General features: G+C 47.0%; 1 protein-coding gene across 2 annotated transcripts in view; it reads right to left on the bottom strand.

Moving 5' to 3' along the window:
- Positions 1–10,176: 10,176 nt before the first annotated feature.
- Positions 10,177–26,760, bottom strand: part of LOC137345042 (aldehyde dehydrogenase, dimeric NADP-preferring-like) — a 30,916-nt gene continuing 14,332 nt past the window's right edge. For both annotated transcript variants that reach the window (XM_068008454.1, XM_068008455.1), the window contains exons 7-11: positions 22,273–22,414; positions 20,460–20,626; positions 19,102–19,201; positions 16,965–17,200; positions 10,177–14,902 (exon numbers count right to left, since the gene is read on the bottom strand). In XM_068008454.1, coding sequence (XP_067864555.1) covers positions 17,013–17,200; positions 19,102–19,201; positions 20,460–20,626; positions 22,273–22,414 — 597 coding nt within the window. In that variant the 3' untranslated portion in view covers positions 10,177–14,902; positions 16,965–17,012. The remainder of the gene's footprint in view (positions 14,903–16,964; positions 17,201–19,101; positions 19,202–20,459; positions 20,627–22,272; positions 22,415–26,760) is intronic.

Below are 26,760 nucleotides of genomic sequence, written 5' to 3'. Positions count from 1 at the left end.
GGTCATTTTCCTGTTCATTTTATACCAGGAAAAGTGTCTGCTCATTCATTGCCCTTTTTTAACCCGCTCCAGATTTCTGAGCTGCCCGTGGAGCGCTCTCCTCCCACACCTCAACTTCCTTTCCTCCTCCAGATTTCTCTTCTCCTTTCCTGAAGGTGCTGATACCTTCTGCTGTGAAATTCCACGGGCATCAACAGTCTCAGTCCCTCGTCTTCATGAGCTCATCTATGGTGAGTGTTGGGCACTAGTCAATGGCTGGGGGCATCACGCATCGCTAGATACCATGGATATCAGGAGTGGGAACCTTGGATAATGCTTTCTCCTCCCTATTGGATGTTTCTTAGGTGTCAGCCGTGGTTCAGTGGTAGCACTCTCGCCTCTGATTGTCAGAAGGTTGTGGATTCAAGTCCCACTCCAGAGACTCGAGCACAAAATCTAGGCTGACACTCCCAGTGCAGTACAGAGGGAGTGCTGCACTGTCGGATGTGTCGTCTTTCAGAAGAGATGCTCAACTGAGGCCCTGACCTGCCCTCTCAAATGGACATAAAAGATCCCATGGCATTATTTTGAAGAAGAGTAGGAAAGTTCTCCCCTGGGGCCAATATTTATCCCTCAACCAAATCACTAAAACAGATTATCTGGTCTTTATCACATTGCAGTTTGTGGGACCTTGCTGTGTGCAAATTGGCTGCTGTGTTTCCTACATTACAACAGTGACTGCACTTTAAAAAGTATTTCAATGGCTGTGAAGTGCTTCGGGAGATCCTGAGGTCATGAAAGGTGCTATATAAATGCAAGTCTTTCTTTTTCTTGATTTTGAATAGTTTCCATGGAGGCTCTGTGATGCCTCATATTTAAGTGGAAGTGGGCAGCGCAGGCCATGGGCTCCTGCTCAGAATTTTCCACTCGAGTTACCAGTATGAAATTTATTGTTGTGGGGGGAAGCGGTGAGCAGAGGCCCGACACTTCCTGAAGGGGAGGGGAAAATAGGAGGGAGAGTTGTTCTGAGGAAGAGACGTTCCCGGGCGCTTCTCACGCACAAACAGGTGACGCCATTTGTAGCAGAGCCACGATCAGTTAGGGTCAAGACTGGGAAGGTTCCAAGTGGAAGAAAGAAAGGTCTACTTGCATTTATGTAATGACTTATCATGTCGTTAAAATGTTTTGAAGTGCAGTGGCTGGAGGCATTCCACACCAGTAACATCCAACTGATGTATGGCCAGTTAATGTATACTCTGGAGGTATTGAATGAGGAGATAGTGTTCGCTAGGTCTAGGAAATCTCCCTGATCTTCGGGTAGAGCCATGGTATCTTTAACGCCCATTCTGAGGAGGCAGGTAGGACTTCAATTTGATGTCTCATCCAAAGGAAGATACCCATGGCGATGTTGGTTGAGGGATAAGTATTGGCCAGGACACCGGTGAAAACTCCCCGGCTCTTCTTCGAAATAGTGCCATGAGATGTTTTAGTCCACCTGAGAGGGCAGACGGGGCCTCGGTTTAATATCTCATCTGAAAGACGGCACCTCTGACATTGCAACGCTCCCTCAGTACTGCACTGGAGTCTCAGCCTGGATTATGGGCTCAAGTCTATGGTCTGCAGCTTGAACCTATGACCTTCTGACTCAGAGCTGAGAGTGCTACCACTGAGCCACGCTGACACAATTAGTAAAAAACCAACAGCTAACCATTAGAAAGATTGGTGATATGTAACCACTATATATAACCTGCACATACAGACAGGGTCCTTATTAAATCGACAAATAGTAAAAGTTCATGGCAGGGTCAGTCTGTGCTGTGGGTCACATCCAGCTGTTTCCACTGCTGCAGCAATGTTTCAAAGATAAACAGACCTTGGGTACCTGTTTTCGAATTTAAGTTGGAAAAGTGTTTATTAGTTTTGTTTCATTGGATGGAGAACAAGTGTGCCTTGCATTGAGTTGACTTAATGGGTAAATGCACCACCTAGTGCGTTACTCAGCAATGGGAGGGCCCACATCTGAGGCCTGATCTGGGCTGAGTTAGCTGATCTCAGTTCGAACTTCGGTAGAGGTGATAGAGCTAGGGAGGGGAGAATCAGCCAGGATTCCCTCTCCTACTACAAAGTGCATGTATGTGTGTGCATGTATGTGTGAGCGTTTGTGTGTGTATCTGTGAATGTTTGTGTCTCTCAGTGTTTGTGTGTATCTGTGAGCGTTTGTGATTTTGTGGGTGTTTGTGTGTATCTGTGAGTGTTTGTGTATCTGAGTGTTTGTGTGTATCTGTGAGTGTTTGTGTATCTGTGAGTGTTTGTGTATCTGTGAGTGTTTGTGTGTATCTGTGAGCGTTTGTGTATCTGTGAGTGTTTGTGTATCTGTGAGTGTTTGTGTGTATCTGTGAGTGTTTGTGTGTATCTGTGAGCGTTTGTGTATCTGAGTGTTTGTGTATCTGTGAGTGTTTGTGTATCTGTGAGTGTTTGTGTGTATGTGAGTGTTTGTGTGTATCTGTGAGTGTTTGTGTGTATCTGTGAGTGTTTGTGTATCTGTGAGTGTTTGTGTGTATCTGTGAGTGTTTGTGTATCTGTGAGCGTTTGTGTGTATCTGTGAGCGTTTGTGTATCTGTGAGTGTTTGTGTGTATGTGAGTGTTTGTGTGTATGTGAGTGTTTGTGTATCTGTGAGTGTTTGTGTATCTGTGAGTGTTTGTGTGTATCTGTGAGTGTTTGTGTGTATCTGTGAGCGTTTGTGTGTATCTGTGAGCGTTTGTGTATCTGTGAGTGTTTGTGTATCTGTGAGTGTTTGTGTGTATCTGTGAGCGTTTGTGTATCCGTGAGTGTTTGTGTGTATCTGTGTTTGTGTGTATCTGTGAGCGTTTGTGTATCTGTGAGTGTTTGTGTGTATCTGTGAGTGTTTGTGTGTATCTGTGAGTGTTTGTGTATCTGTGAGTGTTTGTGTGTATCTGTGAGTGTTTGTGTGTATCTGTGAGTGTTTGTGTGTATCTGTGAGTGTTTGTGTATCTGTGAGTGTTTGTGTATCTGTGAGTGTTTGTGTGTATCTGTGAGTGTTTGTGTGTATCTGTGAGTGTTTGTGTATCTGAGTGTTTGTGTGTATCTGTGAGCGTTTGTGTATCTGTGAGTGTTTGTGTGTATCTGTGAGCGTTTGTGTATCTGTGAGTGTTTGTGTATCTGTGAGTGTTTGTGTATCTGTGAGCGTTTGTGTATCTGTGAGCGTTTGTGTATCTGTGAGCGTTTGTGTATCTGTGAGTGTTTGTGTGTATCTGTGAGTGTTTGTGTGTATCTGTGAGTGTTTGTGTGTATCTGTGAGTGTTTGTGTATCTGTGAGCGTTTGTGTGTATCTGTGAGTGTTTGTGTGTATCTGTGAGCGTTTGTGTGTATCTGTGAGCGTTTGTGTGTATCTGTGAGCGTTTGTGTATCTGTGAGTGTTTGTGTATCTGTGAGTGTTTGTGTATCTGTGAGTGTTTGTGTATCTGTGAGCGTTTGTGTGTATCTGTGAGTGTTTGTGTATCTGTGAGTGTTTGTGTGTATCTGTGAGTGGTTGTGTATCTGTGAGTGTTTGTGTGTATCTGTGAGTGGTTGTGTATCTGTGAGTGTTTGTGTGTATCTGTGAGTGTTTGTGTATCTGTGAGTGTTTGTGTATCTGTGAGTGTTTGTGTGTATCTGTGAGTGTTTGTGTGTATCTGTGAGTGTTTGTGTGTATCTGTGAGTGTTTGTGTGTATCTGTGAGTGTTTGTGTGTATCTGTGAGCGTTTGTGTATCTGTGAGTGTTTGTGTGTATCTGTGAGCGTTTGTGTATCTGTGAGCGTTTGTGTATCTGTGAGCATTTGTGTGTATCTGTGAGCGTTTGTGTGTATCTGTGAGCGTTTGTGTATCTGTGAGTGTTTGTGTGTATCTGTGAGTGTTTGTGTGTATGTGAGCTTTTGTGTGTATCTGTGAGCGTTTATGTGTGCATGTGTACATATATGTGGATGGATGTGTATAAGTGTGTTCCTGTGAGCATTTGTGCACATATGCGTTTGTTTGTACGTGTGTGTATCTATGAGTGTAGGGTGTGGCTATAATCAGATATGATTCTGATGTCACCCACCCTGTTTACACACTTACTGTCAGGGCTCACACATGAACAACATTCACCTGAAGGAGGCCAGTGCCTATAGAAGCACCTTCATGAAATGAGGAGATAAAATGGGGGGGGTGGGGGAGGTGAAATCTTTCCATTTCTGTGTGTTATAAATAACAACACACTCTAAGTTGTGTTCGGCGGCAGTAATAAATCTTGGGTTTGAGATCCCATATACAAAGCAGACATCATCTCAACCCTTCAACATGTTATATTGCCTTGTGTTGGTCTCCAGAGTGCGTGTTAGCTGCATGTAGTCTCTTCTCCACATATCCATTACTCTCTATAAAAATGGGCTCTGAAGCTTAGCAGCTTAAGATGCATGGGCTGCGAGATAAGTGTTATCAGTCCAGCACTCAAAAGATTATCGATCGTGGCTGATAAAATACTACTGTATAATGAACTGTGCGGATGGTCAATTCGCTTTTTTTCTGAAGCTGTTCTGACCTCACTGTTAATTCATTGGAAAAACGATTCTTCTGTTTTGTTCCTTCTTATCCTGCTGCATCTGACTCTTTTTTTCCGCCAGATGCACTTCTTGGCTGCTGCTAATGGAATCTGGCAGCGCAACCACATTAATAAATGTATCACGGGTTCCCTCGGGAGTGGTACTGAAGCCTAGAAAGAATCTACTCTGTCCCCACGAAGTAAAGGGTGATCATTCCACGTGATGGTGTTTTGCCTCATACTTGTGCAGTTCCCAGCAGGAAGCACTGGATAGCCATTGGGAACGGGAACGGGAAGTATGATTTTGTTTTCCTCCCTAGCCATGAGACACTGAGGCTAAGTGTAGTACCCAGCTGCTGCTGTCGCAGAGATGAGCTAACAACTACAGTACTTGCATTGGCAGTGTCAGTCGTGGCTCAGTGGGTAGCACTTTTGCCTCTGAGTCGGAAGGGAAGGTTGTCAGAATACTTGCTGTGCCATTGCTCATGGAGGGAAAATAAATTATTTTCTCTCTCGGTGTCTTGTTCTTTCCTACTCTCAGTCTCTCTGTACCACTGTCCTCTCCTGTTTGTATTCAATTTTATCCTTACAGGTGTCACCTGTGGCTCAGTGGGTAGCACTCCTGCTTCTGAGTCAGAAGGTCATGGGTTCAAATCCCACTTCAGGGACTTGAGCAATAAATCCAGGCTGACACTCCCAGTGCAGTACTGGGGGAGTAATGCACTTCTGTATGAGGCGTTAAACCGAGGCCCTACCTTCCCTCTCAGGTGGATGTAAAAGATCGCATAGCCCTATTTGAAGAGCAGGGGAGTTCTTCCTGGTGACCTAGCCAATATTTATCCCTCACCCAATAACTAAAACTGCTGATTTGATTATTTATTTTGTTGCAGTCTGTGGGAGCTTGCTGTGCGCTAATTGGCTGCCACATTTTCCTTCATTACAACAGTGACCACACTTCAAAAGTACTTCATAGGTTCTAACAGGCTTTCGTACCTCCTGAGGTCGTGAAACGTGCTATATAAATGCAAGTTATTTATTTATTTATACAATGCTTCCAACTTAGAAAAAGTCCCAAATGCTTCACAGGAGAAATGGACGCTGAGCAATAACAGGACAGCTAGAGGACATGAACAAAGGAATAGGCAAAGACATAGGTTTTGAGGAAGCTTTCAAAGGCGGTGAGAGAGGCACCTAGTGAGGGAGTTCCAGAGAGTCATGCCAAGACAGCTGAAGACTCTGCTACCAATGGTGAAGCGAAGTAAGAGGGAAGGCCAGAGTTGGAAGACCAAAGGACTGTGGATGAGGGACTGAAGGGCTGGAGGAGGTAGAAGAGGTATGGTGGGATGAGGTTATGCAGGGATTTGTAAATAAGGATGAGGATTTTGAATTCAGTGAGTTAGGCCACAAGGCGATAGGGGAGCTTGGCGAGGATGGCGGTGAAGATCGAGTGAGACTGAATGTGGGACAGGATATGGGCAGCAGATTTTGGTTGAGCTAGAGTTTAGGCACGCTGGGGACCAGGAGGCCATCAAGGAATGCACAGGAAAAGTTGAGTATGGAGGAGACAAAGGTTTATCAGCTGCAATAGGATAAGATCAGACCTTGTCAATATTGCAGTGGTTGAAGTAAGGGGTCCCAGTGATAGTTGCGATATGGGATCTGATGCTCAGCTCAGGGTCAAACAGGACACCAAAGTTATGTACTGCAAGTTGGAGAAAGTTCCAGCACACCCATAAGCCAACTGACAGGACAGTTTCTGCATATTCGAGAATGGTTGCAGAGAGGTAGGGTAGCATGTCATTTGCATATATATATGTAAGCTGACCTCATGCCTATCGATAATATTGCCATGGGGTAACAAGCAAACGGGGAGAAAGAAGGGGCCAAGGAACTGAGGTGACTGTGTCATGGGAGGAAAAGCCATTGCTAGAGATGTCCTAGCTACAATGGGACAGGTGGGAGCAGAATCAAGCAAGCGAGGCCAACAGAGGATGTATGAAGACGTTAACTGGATAGGTCAAGGAGGGATACCATTCCATCACTGCAATCATGGAGAATGCTGTGGTGACTTGAGCCAGGTTATTCCTGGTTCTGTGTGCATGGGGGTAAACCAGAGTGAAGGGAACAATGAGTGGGTTGAACAAAGAACTGGGTGGTGAAGACATGTTCAAAAACCTCAGGAAAGATTTGGAAATACTTTATAGAGAATGGAGGAATCCAGGGTGGGCTTTTTGAGGAGGGAATGTGATGATGGCAATTTTGATGGGGACGGGAAAAATGTCAATGCAAAGGGATCTCAGTAATCACTGGGGCACAAAGGATAGTGATGTCAGCAGTTGGATTACAGGAACGGAGGTGGGCCTGATGATGGTGAGAGCCGGGGAGAAGCTAGGGAGTAACACGAGGTTGAGGTTCAGACTAAGGATTGATTTCTGGGACCTTCTGGAAGTCTGTATGTCTCAATATGCGATCACCTGATGAATCTGCCCACTTAGCTATTGGGGGAGCCCTCCAATTGGAGTTTCAGCAAAGAGCCAAGCTCCACAAATGACTTAGTGAACAAAGGCATTGCCTGTCGCAACTCCCAAGCTATAGAAACCAGGAAGGCCCCAGGTGCGATTCCTGGCCCCGCAACTAACCTCAGTGCCACATGGAGGGGAAAATCAGCACGGGTTTGGATTTCTGACTGCTACCCCTCGTCTCTTGCTGGAACGTGTGCATGTGTAGACGTTGGATGAGAACCGGATGAGCCTTTGACGCGATATCCTCTCTACAGTCAAACAACCTGCCACACTCACAGTCTGGGCCCACACTTAAAAGCTTTTATACTGGCGTGAAGTGCTGGAAGGTGGTTGGTGCCTGTGGAACTGTACCCCTGCCTGAGTCATTGCCTCTAGGGGGTGGGGAAAGGTTTTTGGCTATTCTGTTTAAAAAAAAGAATGCTCCCAATTTGAATGCGTGTCAGATTATGCCAACAGTCTGACCTTCCATATGTGGCTGGACCCCATGTGGTGTTTGAGATTGTGCGGGTACAATTATCTGTGTCAACAGAAGCAGACCACTGTTTACACTGGCTCTGAACTACATCCCCAGCTGATCCAACTTAAAATGCAGAATGCAGACAATACTTTACAGAGGACTATCTAATCAGCTATTTTCTTTTGATCAGTGATTTTTTCCCCCCAATTTGTCTCTTATACAGATTTGGGGAAAGAGCAGGGGAGTCAGACTAATCGGATAGCTCTTTCAAAGAGCTGGCATGGGCACGATGGGCCGAATGGTCTCTTTCTGTGCTGCGTGATTCTATGAAGAAAGAAAATACGTTTTAAAAATGGAGGGGGCATTTTTCTCTATGCTTCTCCCTCCCTTCCCCCCCCCCTCCTCTAAGGTACTGCCTTGTGAGGGGGTACAGCTCCATGGGTGTTGGCTGCCTTCTGGTATCTCACCCATGCAGCCATTCTTCACGTGTGAAACATAGGAACAGAAGTAGGCCATTCAGCCCCTCGAGTCTGTTCCGGCAACCGTGTGAGTGTTGGGTAGGTAAATGCACACTAAATCTGGGGGTCCCACTAATTGCGTGTTGCTTCTGGGTCACTGAGTTGATCACCCATTGCATCGACCCAGGCCTATGATCAGACTGGCCACACTGAAACTCCTTCATGGTGTGTTTTCCCTCACGCCTCCGTGAAGTGCTTTGGGACGTTTTTCCACATTAAAGGCACAACATAAATCCAAAATGATGATGTTGTAAAAAATGAATCTTGTTCTATTGGCCCCTGGAACGTACTGGAAATTCCGTTTCCTGATGAGAATGATTTATAATTCCAGCAGGTACGTGGAGCCAGTACCTGACCCTGCTCTGTGAAGCAGATCGCGACAGGTAGTATTTGCTTATGGCTGGACTGCCTATACCATTGCAGTTGACGCAAGAATTATTTATTAGGACATTGACGGACTGGCTGAATTTGAGTCTGTCCATTTCTTTCTCTGTCTCACATCCAGATTTTGTCAATAATGGAAGCTGATCAGAACGGAGAGTGCCCCATGGATGTCTCAGTGCATTGTGTAGGGAGTTCTGATCTCAGGTGTGACATTACATGCAGTTGGTCTTGTTATATATAAATATATTTATAGCAGAGCTCTCTCTTTCCGTTTTTCTCTCTCTGTTACCCATGGGATTGCCTGCGGTCAATTGATGAATATAACATTTTAGTTATACACAAGATGGCGGCAGAGTACTGAGACTTCAGAGCTCTCTAGTGGCCAGAGCCTGCAACTACATTGTGACAGAGCAAAATTGAGTGGGAAATGTTGACATAGCAATTTACAATGGTAAACATTGACAAAGAATGTGACAAAAAATCGTGACCACAGGAAGTAAGGTTTGCGGACAAGGAAGTTGCACCCTATACAGAATATGGATAGGTCTCTCAAAATAGTTATATACACATGTAAGGAATCTTACAACACCAGGTTATAGTCCAACTGTTTTATTTGAAAATCACAAGCTTTCGATTTGATTTTCAAATAAAACAGTTGGACTATAACCTGATGTTGTAAGATTCCTTACATTTGTCAACCCCAGTCCATCACCGGCATCTCCACATCATAGTTATATACACAGTAGATCTCTGCACCATGCACTAACCCCAGGCTGTCTGCTTACAGGCTGCTCCCGGCGCTGCTTTTTAACTGGCTATTAAGAGAGGCACAAGAGAAGCCTGTGCTGAGTCTGGGCTTACACGTTTACTGCGTTCAGTTTTGGGCACCACAACTCAGGAAGGATATATTAGCCTTGGAGGGGGGTGCAGCGCAGATTCACCAGAACAGTATCGGGCTTAGAGGGTTAAATTCTGAGGACAGGTTGCACAAACTTGGCTTGTATTCCCCTGAGCATAGAAGATTGAGGGGGTGATCTGATCGAGGTATTTAAAATGTTCAAAGGATTTGATAGGGTAGATACAGAGAAATAATTTCCTCAGGTGGGGGAGTCCAGAATAGGGAGACATAATCTAAAAATTAGAGGCAGGTCGTTCAGGAGTGAAATCAGGAAGCACTTTTTCACACAAAGCGTAGTAGAAATCTGTGGATGCTGGGGGTCAATTGGAGCTTTCAAGGCCGAGATCGATAGATTTTGTGTTCGGTAAGCATATCAAGGTATGTAGAGGGTTGTTGGCTGATCTGTAGCTCAACTCCATTTACCCATGATCTAATCGAATGGCAGAGCAGGCTCGAGCAGCTGAATTGCCTAATCCTGGTTCCTAATGCTCCTACGAGTCACCTTTCTCCTCTCCCTCGCCACCTCTGCCTGACAGTGCAGCTGAATGCAAGAACTCACCACCGTAGGGAATTGTTGGTGAGAAGCTGCATCCTTCCTCCGTGCGAGGCAGCGAGTTGCTGCACTGTCTCACCCCTTCCTGGATCAACGGGTTTCAGCACAAGGAATGTGACCGCCCGCAGAAAACTGACCATCAGCAGAAGGAGGCATCTGCAGAGGCGAGTGAATAGCAGAAAGGAAGGGATAAAGCATTAGGGAGGGGCAGGGAATAACTAAATTAAACAAATTCAATAGAATGAATCGGGACATGGAACAAAAATAAATGAAAGGAGGCTGAGCTTCGCTTTCAGTTCTTTAAATTATTGGTTGGTGAATGTGTTATTCTTTACACAATTGTTAATCATGAAGCTTCCGACTGGATTCTAGGAACTAGATTTTATCCACAATCAGCACCACTAAATAATGTTACAGCCTCAGCCTGTAACACTGACGCTATTTAGTAACACTGCCCCAAATATATGTCCTTTATGATAACCATCTACAGTCATTTAAATCTTGTTAAGGAGGACTTAAGTGTGGGTAAAATGTCCTGGCCATTATTCATCCCCCAACCAACATCACTAAAAAACAGATTATCTGGTCATTTATCTCACTGCTTTTTGTGTGATCTTGCTGTGTGCAAATTGGCTGCTCCGTTTCCGACATTACAACAGTGACTACACTTCAAAAAGTACTTAATTGGCTGTAAAGAGCTTTGGGACGTTCTGAGGTTGTGAAAGGTGCTACATAAATGCAAGTTTTTTCTTTTAATAGGAAAGTCTGTAACTTTAACAAAGGTGAACCCATTCAAAATTCATTAGTTCTTAAGATAAAATAACAAAGGGATTTCATATGGATAGATTAACATGTTCATTACTAATATTACACATTGCAATTTCAAACTCAAAAATGTTTACAGGAATCTAATCTCCAACAGGGCATTCAGTCTACTTTCAAGCAACTGGTTTTAATCAGCCAACATTACTTACATAACTCGGGGCCCCATTCTGCCCCACATATTGAAAATGAAAACTTATCTATCCTGTTGCAGGACTGCAACTGAAGCTAAACTCTTTACATCTACAGTATTTCAGGGCTATGACCAAGGAATATAGCAGAATACTGAGTGAGCACTGCCACCTACTGAAAAAGAATAAGCTATGCATACTTTTAACAAAAAAGGAAAGCGAGAACTTGTATTGATACAACGCCTTTCATAACTTCAGGACATCGCAAAGCGCTGGACAACCAATGAACTGTAGTCACTGTTGTGTTGGCAGCCAAGCTGCACAGAACAGTACCCTAAACAGCAATGAAATAAATGATCAGATAATCTATTTTTTTAATGATGTTGGTTGAGGAATGAATATTAGCCAAGAGATCATTTTTGCTCTTCTTCAAATAGCACTTCGTGATCTTTTATTTCTACCCGAGAGGCAGGTGACGCGCTGCTAGGCAACAGCATCCCCCCCCAACAACTGGTGAATCATACTCTGGTTTATAAGGTGAGGTACTTGGTCTCTGCTCACTACCTCCACACAGTGGCGGGGCAGAGGTCCTACATGACACACAACACACGGATGCTGAAACCACATCCTCATGCTCTGCAGCACAGTACACTGGGAGCAATGGTTTGGTGTCCATTGCAAGTTAATTTTCAAGAAACTCAGGAAGGATATATTGGCCTTGGAAGGGGTACAATGCAGATGCACCAGAATGATACCAGGGCTTAAAGTGTTAATTGTGAGGACAGGTTGCATAAACTTGGTTTGCATTCCCTTGAGTTTACAAGATTGAGGAGTGATCTAATCGAGGTGTTTAGATACAGAGAAACTATTTCCTCTGGTGGGGGAAATCAAGAACAAGGGGGCATAATCTTAAAATTAGAGGTGGGCCATTCAGGAGTGAACGAAAGACTTGCATTGATATAGCACCTTTCACAAGCTCAGGATGTCCCAAAATGCATTACAGCCAATTAAGAACTTTGAAGTGCAGTCACTCTCTCTCTGGCAGTCCCTCAGGGTCGAGGATGACTTGGTGGAAGATGCTTGTACGTGGATTCTTTTAATGTTGGGTGGTTATTGCACACCAACCAACACACAGTTCGAGTGGAGCAAAGTCTTGACCCAATGGCAGGAAAATCCAAGATGATTGGAGACCAGACTCTGCTGTAGGACAGGGACAGTGGAGCACGTCACTGGAGTGTCAGCCTAGATTTTTATGGCTTAAGTCTATGGAGTGGGACTTGAACCCACAACCTTCTGCCTCAGAGGTGAGTGTGCTACCCACTGAGCCATGGCTGACACTGCAATCACTCTTGTGATGTGGCAAACATAGCAGCCAATTTGCACACAGCAAGGTCCCACAAACAGCAATGAGATAATGACCAGATAATCTGTTGAGTGATAAATATTGGCCAGGACACCGAGGTGAACTCCCCTACTGTTCTTCGAAATAGTCCCGTGGGATTTTTCATGTCCACCTGAGAGGGTAGACGGAGCCTCAGCTTAAAGTATCATCCAAAGGCAAGCACCTTCGACAATGCAGCACTCCCTCAGTTATGTACTGGGAAGTGTCAGCCTGGATTTTGTGCTCAAGTCTCTGGAATGGGACTTGAACCCACGACCTTCTGATAAAGTGAACCGACCGACATGCCTTGTGACAACACAGAGTGGAGTCTGGAACACAGGGCGGATTCTCGATAATGAAGTTCTGAATTACAATCGGGAAAACAAACCAGAAATTATAAATGAGTCACAGTTCGCTGAGCAAGCCGCCAGCCTGAGGATAAAACAACTGCAGTCGACGATTATTTTCTTTTTAAAAACATGTCAATTTGATTTGTGGCAAAGCTCAATGACAGACAGAAGCTGAACTAAAGGCACGGGGGGGGGGGGGGGGCGGTGGAAGGCAAAGATGCTTGGAGACTGGAGGCCTGTAGACTGCAGGAAGATATCAATGGACTGGTCAGGTGGGCAGCAAAGTGGCAAATGGGATTCAATCCAGAGAAGTGTGAGGTAATGCATTTGGGGAGGGCAAACAAGGCAATGGGGATACACAATAAGTGGGAAGATACTGAGGTGTAGAGGAATAGAGGGACCTTGGAGTGCACGTCCACAGATCCCTGAAGGTAGCAGGACAGGTAGATAAGGTGGTTAAAAAGGCATATGGGATACTTTCCTTTATTAGCCGAGGCATAGAATATAAGAGCAGGGAGGTTATGCTCGAACTGTATAAAATATTGGTTAGGCCACAGCTTGAGTACTGCGTACAGTTCTGGTCACCATATTACAGGAAAGATGTGATTGCACGAGAGAGGGCACAGAGGAGATTTGCGAGGATGTTGCCAGGGCTGGAGAATTTTAGCTGAGAAAAGATTGGATAGGCTGGGGCTGTTTTCTTTGGAACAGTGGAGGCTGAGGGGAGATTTAAAATTATGACGGGACTAGATAGAGTGGATAGGGAGGACCTATTTCCCTTAGCAGAGGGGTCAGTGACCAGGGGGCACAGATTTAAAGTAACTGGTAGAAGGATAAGAGGGGAGCTGAGGAGAAATGTTTTCACCCAGAGGGTGGTGGGGGTCTGGAACTCACTGCCTGAAAGGGTGGTAGAGGAAGAAATTCTCAACTCATTTAAAAAGTACTTGGATGTGCACTTGAAGTGCCGTAACCTACAGGGCTACAGACCAAGTGCTGAAAAATGGGATTAAGCTGGATAGCTCTTTTTCGGCCAGCACAGACATGATGGGCCGAATGGCCTCCTTCTGTGCCATAACTTTCTATGATTCTATGCTTGTGGGCCAAATCCAGCCCTTGAAGTCCAGGCAACTCTGTCCTTTCTCCTGCTTTGTCGTGTTTGAATTCAGCAGGGTCCAGAGATTTGGAAAGGGCTGTTCTTAGTACTGTTGGTGGATAAATCCTAAATCAGAACACCAAGATCTACTATTTGAGTTATATTGAAAATTTAAGGTAAATCCTGAATACATCAAAGTAAAATAGGATGACAGTACCAAGGTGATAAGTACATAAAGAGAAAAGATTGAACGGTTCAATAAATTTAGATCAGATACTGGAAGTATTTCTTCCAGTTCCAGCAAAGGGCTGGATAACTGTCTGGAATATTCTGCCAGTCCAAGTAATAGATACGAGCTGGAATTTTCCGTTCCTGTACTCGCCAGCCTGCGGTTTTCAGACCTCACACTTTAGAAGAGTTTGGATGCCAAGGCGGGAGGGTTGGAATGCAAATCGAGTGGTCTTTCCCTCCCCCTTTACTTCTCCTGGGAGCTCTTACTCCCATAACGCTTCGCTGCCGAGCTCCTCCTCCAATTGGTTCAAGCCGCACGTCTTCCTTCCGGAGAGAGAGTGCAGAGATTAAACGAGGAGCGCTGTACAGGAGAAAGTGTGCGAGCAGGTGAAGTGAAACTCACGGGCGACTTGGCTACGATCAACGTTATTCTGAATTCAGCTGACCCTCCCCACGTTTTCAAAAAAAAAAGTCCGTGCATCTGGATAACAATACAGTGAGAGGATATAAAATCTGTAGGCCGCTATGCCAGTGAGGGGCAGCTGGCCTTCATATATGGAGACAGAGTATATTTTTATATGATAAGTTAATCAGTGGTTAAACCTTAGTATGGTGACTATGCAACACACGGTTCAAAAATAATAAGCTGTAATTATTAGTCGCACAATCGAATTTAAATCAGATGAAGCAAATCAGAGAAATGACAGCGAGGAGGCCATTCAGCCCATTGTGCGAGCAAGCTCCCTCCATCACTCAAAATGTGATGGTCTAATTGGGGGGAGTTTGTAATGGTCTATTGAGGCGTTCAAAATAGAAGAGTTAATATACTGCGGAGATGCACCTTGGTCGGAGTTTTCGGAACCCTCTGTTTACCCCAATTCTCCCCATGAATCAGAGGCCCTTGTTCACTTCATCTCCTCATGGGTCTCAATCACAGGTTCTTCAGGGAGGTTAATGTAATGGAGTCGTGTCGTTTAACTCCTGCACGTCACATGAAATAAAGCTGGAAGAAAAAGAAAATGCAGAATCAGAGAGAGTTGTTCTCTACCCACTGGGTTTAAAAAGGGGACCATTTCACCGCCTCTCCCAGATGTGTCGGCTTCTTGCCAGGGTATGACCCTCGGGTACCTCACCCAAATGGCCACCCTTCATTCTTGAGCCTACGATAGTGAGGGTCAGCAGACTGCTTGACAGTAGCTCGAGAACACAGCCGGGCCGGAGGTCCACGGGCAAGGACCTCTCCAGCACCTGTCACAGGACAGTGAGCAGGAGAAACTCGGGCCGATATTTTATCCTCCCCTCTCTTTCCTCACCCGGGGATACTGAGGCCATATTGTAGAGTCCTCACCACAAGTCCCAGCCTAGATCAGCGAACTCAGCACAGACCAGGGATCGAATCCGGGATCTTCTTCAGTCTGATGAAGGGTTGACTCCCAAGACATCACAACCTGTCCATCCTCTCTACAGATACTGACTGACCTGCTCTACATTTGCACCATTTTCTGCTCTTATTTCTGAGTTCTTCTTGTTCTGCATAGCTCAGTACCACATTGGGCAGTGCATTCATCCACAGAGTCACAAAGGATCAGCAATTACATTTTTTGGTTTAAAAGCACAAACACATACAGGTAAACTGAAAGCAATAAGAGGGTCAACAGAGAGTAGGAACTGCTCAAATCAAGCCCTACCAAACCCGGTTATAGTCCGAAACCACAGCCTTGGGACCTCCCAAAGTGCTTCACAGCCAATGAACTACTTTTGAAGTGTGGTCAGTGTTGTTATACAAGGAAACACCGCAGACTATTTATGCACAGTGAAATCACCCAAACAGCAATGAGTCAAATAACCAGCTAATCTATTTTTGATGACAATAGTTGAGGGATGAATGTTGGCCCAGGACACCAGGTGAACTCCCAGCTCTTCCTCACAAAAGTGCCATGGGATCTTTAACATCTCCAACAATGCAGCACTCCCTCAGTGCTCCTTAGAATATGTGCTCAAGTCCTGGAGTGGGGCTTGATCCCCTGCGCACCACCCCGAGCCCTTGCCCTACGTACCACCCCGAGCCCTTGCCCTACGCACCACCCCGAACCCTTGCCCTACGCACCACCCCGAGCCCTTGCCCTACGCACCACCCCGAGCCCTTGCCCTACGTACCACCCCGAGCCCTTGCCCTACGTACCACCCCGAGCCCTTGCCCTACGTACCACCCCGAGCCCTTGCCCTACGCACCACCCCGAGCCCTTGCCCTTGGTTTCTTTCCAACTGGGCGACATGGACATGTTGGGCCGAAGGGCCTGTTTCCATGTTGTAAACTTCTATGATTCTATGATTCTCTAGACCACACACCATATACGAGACGAGATGATAGACAACTGCCCAGCTCGCGAGCCAACACCACACTGCATTAGCCACTTGACACTGCGTGAGAGCAACATGGGATGATCTCTCCAACACGGGAATCCCTGTCTTTCAGTCACTGCCTCCCCTCCCTCCTAGGTGCCAATTCTGAGATCAGTGTAGGAAAAATCACCAAAGCAAACCTGTGCCCTCACGCTCCCTGACAAAGCACACAGGAGCATCAACAAACCTTGAAAAACAAACGTTCAGTCCACAAAGAAGTCCGCTTGATTGGCAACATATCCACCAGCTTAAACATCCACCACCGGCGCACCGTGGCTGCAGTGTGTACTATCCGCAGGATGCACCGCAGCAAGTCGTCAAGGCTTCTTCAACAGCATCTCCCAAACCCGCCACCTCCACCACCAGGGACAAGGGCAGTAGGTGCATAGGGACTCCATCACCTCCAAGTTCCCCTCCAAGTCACACACCATCTCGACTTGGACATATATCGGCCATTCCTTCATTGGCGCGGGATCAAAATCCTGGAACTCCTTCCCTAACAGCACTGAGGGAGCACCTACATCACACGGTCTGCAGTGGTTCAAGAAGGCAGCCCACCACCACCTTCTCATGGGCAACTGTGGGGATGTGTAATAAATACCGGCCTTGCTAGCGATACCCACATCCTGAAAATGAATAATAAAAAGAGAGAGCAGACCTACCATCATCACCATGGCAACCAGCACTCCCAGTAACGCAATCGCAATGAGTCACATTTTCCCGCCTCCTCCACTTTTCTTCAGCAGCCAAAGTGTCCATTTTCGCTTTGACTCAGTGGCAGGTGCGTAGCGGATACTATTCACCCTCTCCAAACCCAGTGACTTCACCACACAAGCACGGCGGTGGCTGAAAGTTTCGAAGCTGAACTTGCCGTGGTAGGCCCCAATCCCACTTTTACCTGAGAACAGGGAGAAATCAGTGAAAACACTGTATTGAACACCAGCATATCTTCCATGGTGTTGCACCGTCTAAGGCACAATGTATTATTATGCTGCTAAGGTGGATCTCAGTTCCTTTAAGGCCACAAAGTTTAACTGTTGTTAAGTAAACACAGGCTCAGGTCAATAAGAGTTTAATTGTTTCCTTTTGGCCAGGGTAAAGTGGTTAGATCAGAAAATACCTGTAAGTTTTAGCCTGCGGGTCAGAAGTAACCAGCATTAAGAGAGTGGCTTTCTCTTTATAAGAGATTCCTTTTCATTGATTGACACCTGGTGTGTGATATTATCTTTCAACCTGGTTAAGTACTCGTGACCAACAGCCGTCAACGATGGGCGATGAACTGTTTCCAGTGACCAGCGCTGTCACTTACCCTGTTTTAGACCGGAGAATCTGGAAGTTTCTAGAATCTAGACCAGAAACCAAAAGTCTGATTTCCAAAGTAGAGAGAGATCCATTTTCCCCTCAATTACTTCTGCCCCTTGAGATATGAAGGCAGGTTTTTAAAATAAGAAAAATAAATCTCCTTCATATAATGCTTCGTCACGTCATCAAAATGTCTCATGGAGCTTTATACAGAAGTGCAGTGACTTATGTAGGAAAATGTGGTGGCTATTTTGTGCAAAGCAAGATCCCACAAACATCAACGAGATGAATGAGCAGTCAATCTGTTTTTGGTGGCGTTGACTGGGGGAAGGATTGTTGACCAGGAAAGTGGGAGAACTCCTTACTCCTCGACACATAGTGCCAAGCGACGTTTAACATGCACCTCAACAGGCAGATGGGGTCTCCGTTTAACATCTCCTCTCAAGTATGGCACCTCTGACTATGCAGCATTCCCTCAGTACTGCACTGGAGTGTCAGCAATGGATTATGCGCTCAAGTCCTGGTGTGGGATTCGAACCCATGACCTTCTGACCCAGCGGACAGGTTGTCAATAAGTTTTTCATACAAAGAGTGATCGACGGGTGGCAAGGTGACGGGGAAACAACCCTGGAGTCTTGCAATAGCCGGTTGGCTGGATCCTGTGGCGGCAGCTCTGTAGGCTTTTTTTTCTAGCTGGATAAGCCAGAATGGGCCGAATGGCCTCCCTCACCTGCATTTACTTTGTGAGCAGCTCTGTGCACAGTCCGAGCCCACGTCCAGGAAATGGAGTCGTCAGCTGCAACCAGCACATCGCCTAGTGGGGGAACATCAACAACTGCACTGACAGGAGCGATGGTCCAACCACGGTCAGTGCTGGCGAACCTTCTCAACTTGGGCAGGGAGGGAAGGTTAAACAGCTGGAAATAACTGAAGAAGAAAAATAGAAAAAAAGAGAAAGAAAGAGAACTAAAAAAGAAAGAAACAAAAGAAACAAAATAGAAAGTCTTACACTTGGATAGTGCCTTTCACGACCTCAGGACACCCCAAAGCGCTTTACAGCCAATGAAATACTTTTGAAGTGTAATCACTGTTATAATGTAGGAAACTCGGCAACCAATTTATGCACAGCAAGCTCCCACAATGTGATAAATGACCAGAAACTCTATTTTATATGTTGGCTGTGGGATAAATATTGTCCAGGTCACTGGGGAGAACTCCCCTGCTCTTCTTCGAATAGTGTACCCCAATGAATGGAAGAACAAGAGTGCTCCCCTAAACCTCCCACACACCCCACCCCCCATACCCCGAATCATTGCTTCCTTACAGCCCTTGGTACCAACATGGGGATCTAGTCCTGAAATAGCATATGGGGGAGGGAATGGGGTCTCCTCTGACCCTCTATTCTAAGGGTCTTTCTCATTTCTTCCCAACATTGCACGTTCAGTCCAACCTTTCCTCCAGGACAGACAAGAACCTAAATGAATGTTTTGGACTCACCGACACCCCCAAACGGCAACGTCCCGACGCTATAATGGATCATGCAGTCGTTGGCGGTTACACCACCACTGGACGTCTCCGCGATCATCCTCTTTATCAACTGCAGAGAAAGAAATAACCCTCGAGTTACAACGTACTGAGGTCCAGTTGCACCGTGCTCCGGGGCTGGAGATCCACAGTTGTACGGGTTTCTCCACAAGATTTACCACCGTTAACTCTTAGCATTGGCAAGACGAGGATAAAACAACAACAACTTGCATTTATACAGCGCCTTTAATGTCGTAAAACATCCCGAGGCACTTCACAGGTTTCTAAGAAGCGTCATAAAGGAGGAGAGAGATGGAGAGGCGAAGCGGTCTGGGGAGGGAATTCCAGATCTTAGACGGCTGAAGGCACGGCCGCCAATGGCGGAGATGTGACCCAGCCTGCTGTCACTCACCTCCACGCAGTCCCTTTCACAGCAGCAGTGACAAAGACCTGTGAGCAGCTCGTCTCCCTGGATTTTCAGCCAGAGTATGGTTTACTGCACAGAATGACCTGGAAATGGGTCTCCCACCCCACCCCCCCCCACCCCAATAAAGGCCTTACTTTAAATGTAGGCAGCGTGTGCCAGTGCCACGAGTTGGCAGTTCGCAAACTATTTCCTGTACAGCGAGTTCCTTATCTCGGCCGTGCCGTTGGGGGGAGGCTTTAAGCAGAGGTCAGGTTCTTTCTCAACAGGAGGTGGGTGAGAAGAGGGAAGAGCATCCTAGGCAATGTGCCTTCCAACAGAACAGCTCTGTGGGAAGACACAGGACAGGGTCTCCAGCCTGTCCTCTGGATTGAAGGGGCGTGTGTAAAAACAATGCCTTTGGGGAGTTTGGAGGGATAAAACACGACCTCTAAACGGGCTTTTTCTCCACTCCCCTCTTTTCCTGAAGTAATTCAGTCCTTGCTTAATTCAGTTCGCCCTGCACCCATTGGTACCTCGCCCATTCACTGGCATTCCGACATGGAGGGTCAACAGGCTGGTCAAGCAGGGGTCACTCAGTAGGGATTAGGAGCAGGAACTCTGGATAATTTTCCTTTTTCTAATCCAGGGCTGCTGAGGCCCAGCCAGGGCTGAGATCAGCTCACTCAGCACAGACCAGGGACTGAACCTGGTCTGTCTGGGTCGGCCACTCACCGGATTAAACAGTCTCTAAATTTTAATCTTTCCTGGCCGCGCACTCGCCACAAAAAAAAGTTAGTTCCAAGAAAACGCTGCAATATATGTAGTATTTTTAAACTTAGACATAGTCTAGAGTGTAAAAGATCTGGGAGACCAACACACGAGAAACAAATCCAAACCAGCCAGCAACAGAATCCACAATCCTCACCCTTTTGTCGTGAGAGAAGATGTAGAGAGCCAGAGGCTTGTCCCGCTTGTTGATGAAGCCAATGGCCTCGTCTGCACTACTGGCCGTGACTATAGGCAGCAACGGGCCGAAGATCTCCTCCTGCATAATCTTAGAGTCGGGATCCACATCAGTCACGATTGTGGGAGCTGAGTAAATATTAACAAGAGGCCCCGTTTAGCAATAGAAAGAGTCATCGATCACCAAAACATCTAAATCGATGATATGTGGATTAAAATCCTTCGAGGGACCAGGTCTCTGCCAACTCCACCTGGAGTCAACCAGCTCGTTACATCAGTGAGTGGTTCAGAAATCTCCCTCGTCTCTCGACAGAGGGAGCTTCTCTCCACTCAGTGCCTCTTGATGTCAGCGGATTGGGCCAAGGAGACGAGGTGTGGAAAAACCCCAAGTCCCTCCGTTCAAGTTCTTGATCTCAGCACGATGTTCGTGGGGAAAACACCAAGCCAAGGACAGGTAATGTCCCCTGGGGTGGGGGCAGGATAACATTCGCTGCCATTTTGACCAAGAGCAACCCCCCCAATTCCTGATCCACAACCTAGCCCACCATCAGCCTGTGCTCCAGTCTGGGACCACCGAGCCGTGGTCCTGCCTCAACTCCCCCCCAACAGAATGCAGCACTGGAGAAATGCACAAAGTCGGGCAGCTCAGCTGAATCAACTCACAATGTGACTCACTGACTTCACCAATGCTGCAGCTCAGGGGATCTGGAGAAGGGAAAAAAAAAAAGACACCCAGAGAGACAGACTTTCTTCAGGGAGGTGCAAGGGACACAGGCCCTTTGTTTGTGGGGTGGAGGGGAGAAGAGAGACTCAACTGTGGCGGGGGGGGGGGCAAGTGAAAGAGAAAGTTACGTGGAGGAGGACAGGGGTCATCTCCGGTTCTGCTGAGTAAGCGAGTGTTGACCTAAACCATCTCGTGTTCCTATTAGTGTATCTTATATTTGTTCTGTAAACAAATATTATACATCATCCCATTAGTACTTTACCCTGTGTGGAGATATTGGCCCCGATTTTTAAGGAGAGGCGGGGAGGGAGGACGAGTGGGAGGCAGGGGGAAGGTGTAGCAGCCGGGAAACACGGAAGTATGGGTTTCCCGGAGGTCCTGCCGAATTGAAGGGCAGGACCGGGTTTAAATGTCTGGGCTCAGTTTCTCGGCTGAAGCCAGCCAGGGAGCAGAGAGGAGCGAGAGAGAGATCCTGGGACAGAGACATTGGTGGGGGGGCAGAGTGGGGGAGGGGAGGGGGGGCGGTCGGACGATTGCAGTGGTAATTGCCGGGGGCAGTGGGGGGAAAGAGAGATCGGGGGGGCCGGGGGGGGGGGGGGAGGTTAACAGCTTTGCTTGGTGGGCTGGGAAGCACGTCTGCTCCTCCTGGCCCACAAGCAGTGCTGGATCCGGCCGTTCTCACCTCCCTTCAGCTGTCGGGTTTCCAGAGGACTGGGAAACCCGGCTGGCCAGCGTTAAATCTGAAACACAGCTAAAGTTTGAGGCGCATGGTCTCATTAAAATATTTAAATTAGGGACCTGCCTCCAGAGAGATTAGTCGCCCTCCCCCCAACCCGCTACTATTAAAGCCAGAAATGGGAGACGGGTTGGGGTCGGTTTCGCATTTAAAAATTTTTAACCTCCGCACCCCCCCCCTAAGCCTGTCCTGGGGGGTTATAATTACTCCCACTGTATCTATCCTGGGACTGAAGACATGGGATGTACCAGTGCAAAAGCCAGTGTGCAGGTGGGTTAATGGTTAGACTTGACCTCCCACAGCCGCTACAAGTACCTATGTAGAGATCCTCTTCATCATTCTGACCGCCATACACCACATTCACTCCCTCCAGCAAAGACATGATTCTCTTAAAATGCCGCTGGTTGACGATGCGTCCGTAGTCCGGGGATTTCTGGGGATCAGCTCCATAAAATTCCTGGAACAGACCGAGGCAAGAATCGTCAGACAGAGAACACACTTAAATCCAACGGATCAATAGTAAGGAATGGTAGAAGTAAGGGTGGTAGAAGTTTGGAACACTCTTCCGCAAACAGCAATTGATACGAGCTCAATTGCTAAATTTAAATCTGAGATAGATAGCTTTTTGGCAACCAAAGGTATTAAGGGATATGGGCCAAAGGCAGGTATATGGAGTTAGATCACAGATCAGCCATGATCTTATCAAATGACGGAGCAGGCACGAGGGGCTGAATGGCCTACTCCTGTTCCTATGTTCCTATACATAGAGGGCAGAAAGTGCGGGCGTCAATACAGCCTTTTCTCCTTTTGCCAAAATCAATCCTTTACATAAAAGTAAAATCAATGGCGACCGCACACTTTCGAGATTTGCATAAAGCTGTTCGTTTTCTCTCGGCAGTTTGAGAATTTGAATGCAGTTTGAAACATCTGGAAATAAATAAAAAGCCAGTGTCTGTAAAAGCGACAGTGAAGCTGTCGGAATATCATAAAAACCCAACTGGTGCACCAACGTCCTTTAGGGAAGGAAACCTGCCGTCCTTACCCGGTCTGGGCCTATATGTGACTCCAGCCTCACGCAAACGTAAACTGCCTTCTGAAGTGGCCGAGTATGCCACTCAGTTGCATCAAACTATGACCAGTGGTTCAAGGCGGCAGCCTACCACCTCCTTCTCAGGGCAACTAGGCACGGGCAATAAATGCCAGCCTTACCAGCGATGCTCATCCCGAGAATGAATAAAACAAAAAAAAAGGTGCTTGCTAGCGGCATCGACCCCCTCCTTCATCCAAATAATTCCATTTCCATTCAGATTCCTGGAGTTGCAGGAATGAGTGAGTGATTGGAGGCCATCTCTATGACTGCAACACCAGAGAGTCTACTTGAAAAATTGGGACTGTTTTCCTTAGAACAGGGATTATGGGGTGATCTGATGGAGATGTTTAAAATTATGAAGAAACAGGGACAGGGTAGATAAAAACAGATTGTTTGCAGTGACTGAAGGGTCTAGAACGAGGGGACATAGGTATAAGATTAATAGGAAGAGTTTTAGGACAGAGAGCAGAAGAAACATTTTTACAGAGGGTCGTGAGACTGTGCAATGCACAACTGGAGTTAGTGATTGAATCGGAGACTGTCAATATTTAAGAAGAGGTTAGATAAATGGTTGAAGGAAAGAGAGATAAGGGGACGTGGGCACATGGGATTAGGACTACTGCTCGTGTGGAGGATAAACACCAATACAGACTGGTTGGGCCAAACAACCCGTTTCTGTGCTGTAATTCTTTGATATATTATGTTATTTACTCAAGAACCAACTAAACGCCATGATCGTTGAGGCATCAAATCAGCGTTGAGAGTTAAACCTTAACTGCAGGACTATCACGCAATATGTTGGCCTCTGTACAGTGATTGAGGTAAATCATTGTGAACACAACTCACTTCAGAGGACAGCTCCCGTCCCAAACCTGAACCTGTCTTTCCTCTTTCATGATGTGGAGATGCCGGTGATGGACTGGGGTTGACAATTGTAAACAATTTTACAACACCAAGTTATAGTCCAGCAATTTTATTTTAAATTCACAAGCTTTCGGAGATTTCCTCCTTCCTCAGGCAAATGTTTCAAGAGCTCCTTGAAGCCTACGCATTTATACATATAGAACAATACATGGTGTTTACAGACTGCCCCTGCAACTGCCCGTTGCCAAGGCAATCACCGTGTTCAGACAGAGAGGTGTCACCTGCAGAACCCCCGAATACACATTCAACAAAAAAACAAACAGGGAAAAAAAACAGAGAAAAAAAACAGAGAGAGGCAGAAACATCCGGAAGGCAGAGAGAGCCAGCAAATGACCCATTATATTAAAAACAGATAACATTTGTTCGCTGGTGGGGTAACGTGTAGCGTGACATGAACCCAAGATCCCGGTTGAGGCCGTCCTCATGGGTGCGGAACTTGGCTATCAATTTCTGCTCGACGATTTTGCGTTGTCGTGTGTCTCGAAGGCCGCCTTGGAGTACGCTTACCCGAAGGTCGGTGGATGAATGTCCATGACTGCTGAAGTGTTCCCCGACTGGGAGGGAACCCTCCTGTTTGGCGATTGTTGCGCGGTGTCCGTTCATCCGTTGTCGCAGCGTCTGCATGGTCTCGCCAATGTACCATGCTCTGGGGCATCCTTTCCTGCAACGTATGAGGTAGACAACGTTGGCCGAGTCACAGGAGTATGAACCATGCACCTGGTGGGTGGTGTCCTCTCGTGTGATGGTGGTATCTGTGTCGATGATCTGGCATGTCTTGCAGAGGTTACCGTGGCAGGGTTGTGTGGCGTCGTGGACGCTGTTCTCTTGAAAGCTAGGTAGTTTGCTGCGAACGATGGTCTGTTTGAGGTTGGGTGGCTGTTTAAAGGCGAGTAGTGGAGGTGTGGGGATGGCCATAGCGAGGTGTTTGTCCTCATTGATGACATGTTGAAGGCTGCGGAGAACATGGCGTAGTTTCTCCGCTCCGGGGAAGTACTGGACGACAAAGGGTACTCTGTTGGTTGCGTCCCGTGTTAGTCTCCTGAGGAGGTCTATGCGATTTTTTGCTGTGGCCCGTCGGAACTGTCGATCGATGAGTCGAGCGTCATATCCCGTTCTTACTAGGGCGTCTTTCAGCGTCTGTAGGTGTCCATCGCGTTCCTCCTCGTCTGAGCAGACCCTGTGTATTCGCAGGGCCTGTCCATAGGGGATGGCCTCTTTGACGTGGTTAGGGTGGAAGCTGGAAAAGTGGAGCATCGTGAGGTTGTCCGTGGGCTTGCGGTGGAGTGAGGTGCTGAGGTGCCCGTCTTTGATGGAGATTCGTGTGTCCAAGAAAGAAACTGATTCTGAGGAGTAGTCCATGGTGAGCTTGATGGTGTCGTCCAAGCTCACCATGGACTACTCCTCAGAATCAGTTTCTTTCTTGGACACACGAATCTCCATCAAAGACGGGCACCTCAGCACCTCACTCTACCGCAAGCCCACGGACAACCTCACGATGCTCCACTTTTCCAGCTTCCACCCTAACCACGTCAAAGAGGCCATCCCCTATGGACAGGCCCTGCGAATACACAGGGTCTGCTCAGACGAGGAGGAACGCGATGGACACCTACAGACGCTGAAAGACGCCCTAGTAAGAACGGGATATGACGCTCGACTCATCGATCGACAGTTCCGACGGGCCACAGCAAAAAATCGCATAGACCTCCTCAGGAGACTAACACGGGACGCAACCAACAGAGTACCCTTTGTCGTCCAGTACTTCCCCGGAGCGGAGAAACTACGCCATGTTCTCCGCAGCCTTCAACATGTCATCAATGAGGACAAACACCTCGCTATGGCCATCCCCACACCTCCACTACTCGCCTTTAAACAGCCACCCAACCTCAAACAGACCATCGTTCGCAGCAAACTACCTAGCTTTCAAGAGAACAGCGTCCACGACGCCACACAACCCTGCCACGGTAACCTCTGCAAGACATGCCAGATCATCGACACAGATACCACCATCACACGAGAGGACACCACCCACCAGGTGCATGGTTCATACTCCTGTGACTCGGCCAACGTTGTCTACCTCATACGTTGCAGGAAAGGATGCCCCAGAGCATGGTACATTGGCGAGACCATGCAGACGCTGCGACAACGGATGAACGGACACCGCGCAACAATCGCCAAACAGGAGGGTTCCCTCCCAGTCGGGGAACACTTCAGCAGTCATGGACATTCATCCACCGACCTTCGGGGAAGCGTACTCCAAGGCGGCCTTCGAGACACACGACAACGCAAAATCGTCGAGCAGAAATTGATAGCCAAGTTCCGCACCCATGAGGACGGCCTCAACCGGGATCTTGGGTTCATGTCACGCTACACGTTACCCCACCAGCGAACAAATGTTATCTGTTTTTAATATAATGGGTCATTTGCTGGCTCTCTCTGCCTTCCGGATGTTTCTGCCTCTCTCTGTTTTTTTTCTCTGTTTTTTTTCCCTGTTTGTTTTTTTGTTGAATGTGTATTCGGGGGTTCTGCAGGTGACACCTCTCTGTCTGAACACGGTGATTGCCTTGGCAACGGGCAGTTGCAGGGGCAGTCTGTAAACACCATGTATTGTTCTATATGTATAAATGCGTAGGCTTCAAGGAGCTCTTGAAACATTTGCCTGAGGAAGGAGGAAATCTCCGAAAGCTTGTGAATTTAAAATAAAATTGCTGGACTATAACTTGGTGTTGTAAAATTGTTTACAATTTCCTCTTTCAGGCACTGACTGACCTGCTGTTTGTTTCCACCATTCC

The sequence above is a fragment of the Heptranchias perlo genome, chromosome 28 (genome assembly GCF_035084215.1).
Source record: "Heptranchias perlo isolate sHepPer1 chromosome 28, sHepPer1.hap1, whole genome shotgun sequence".
In the NCBI taxonomy this organism is placed as follows: Eukaryota; Metazoa; Chordata; class Chondrichthyes; order Hexanchiformes; family Hexanchidae; genus Heptranchias; species Heptranchias perlo.
The sequence above is the reverse complement of the archived record's forward strand: the minus strand, read 5'-3'. Positions and strand labels throughout refer to the sequence as shown.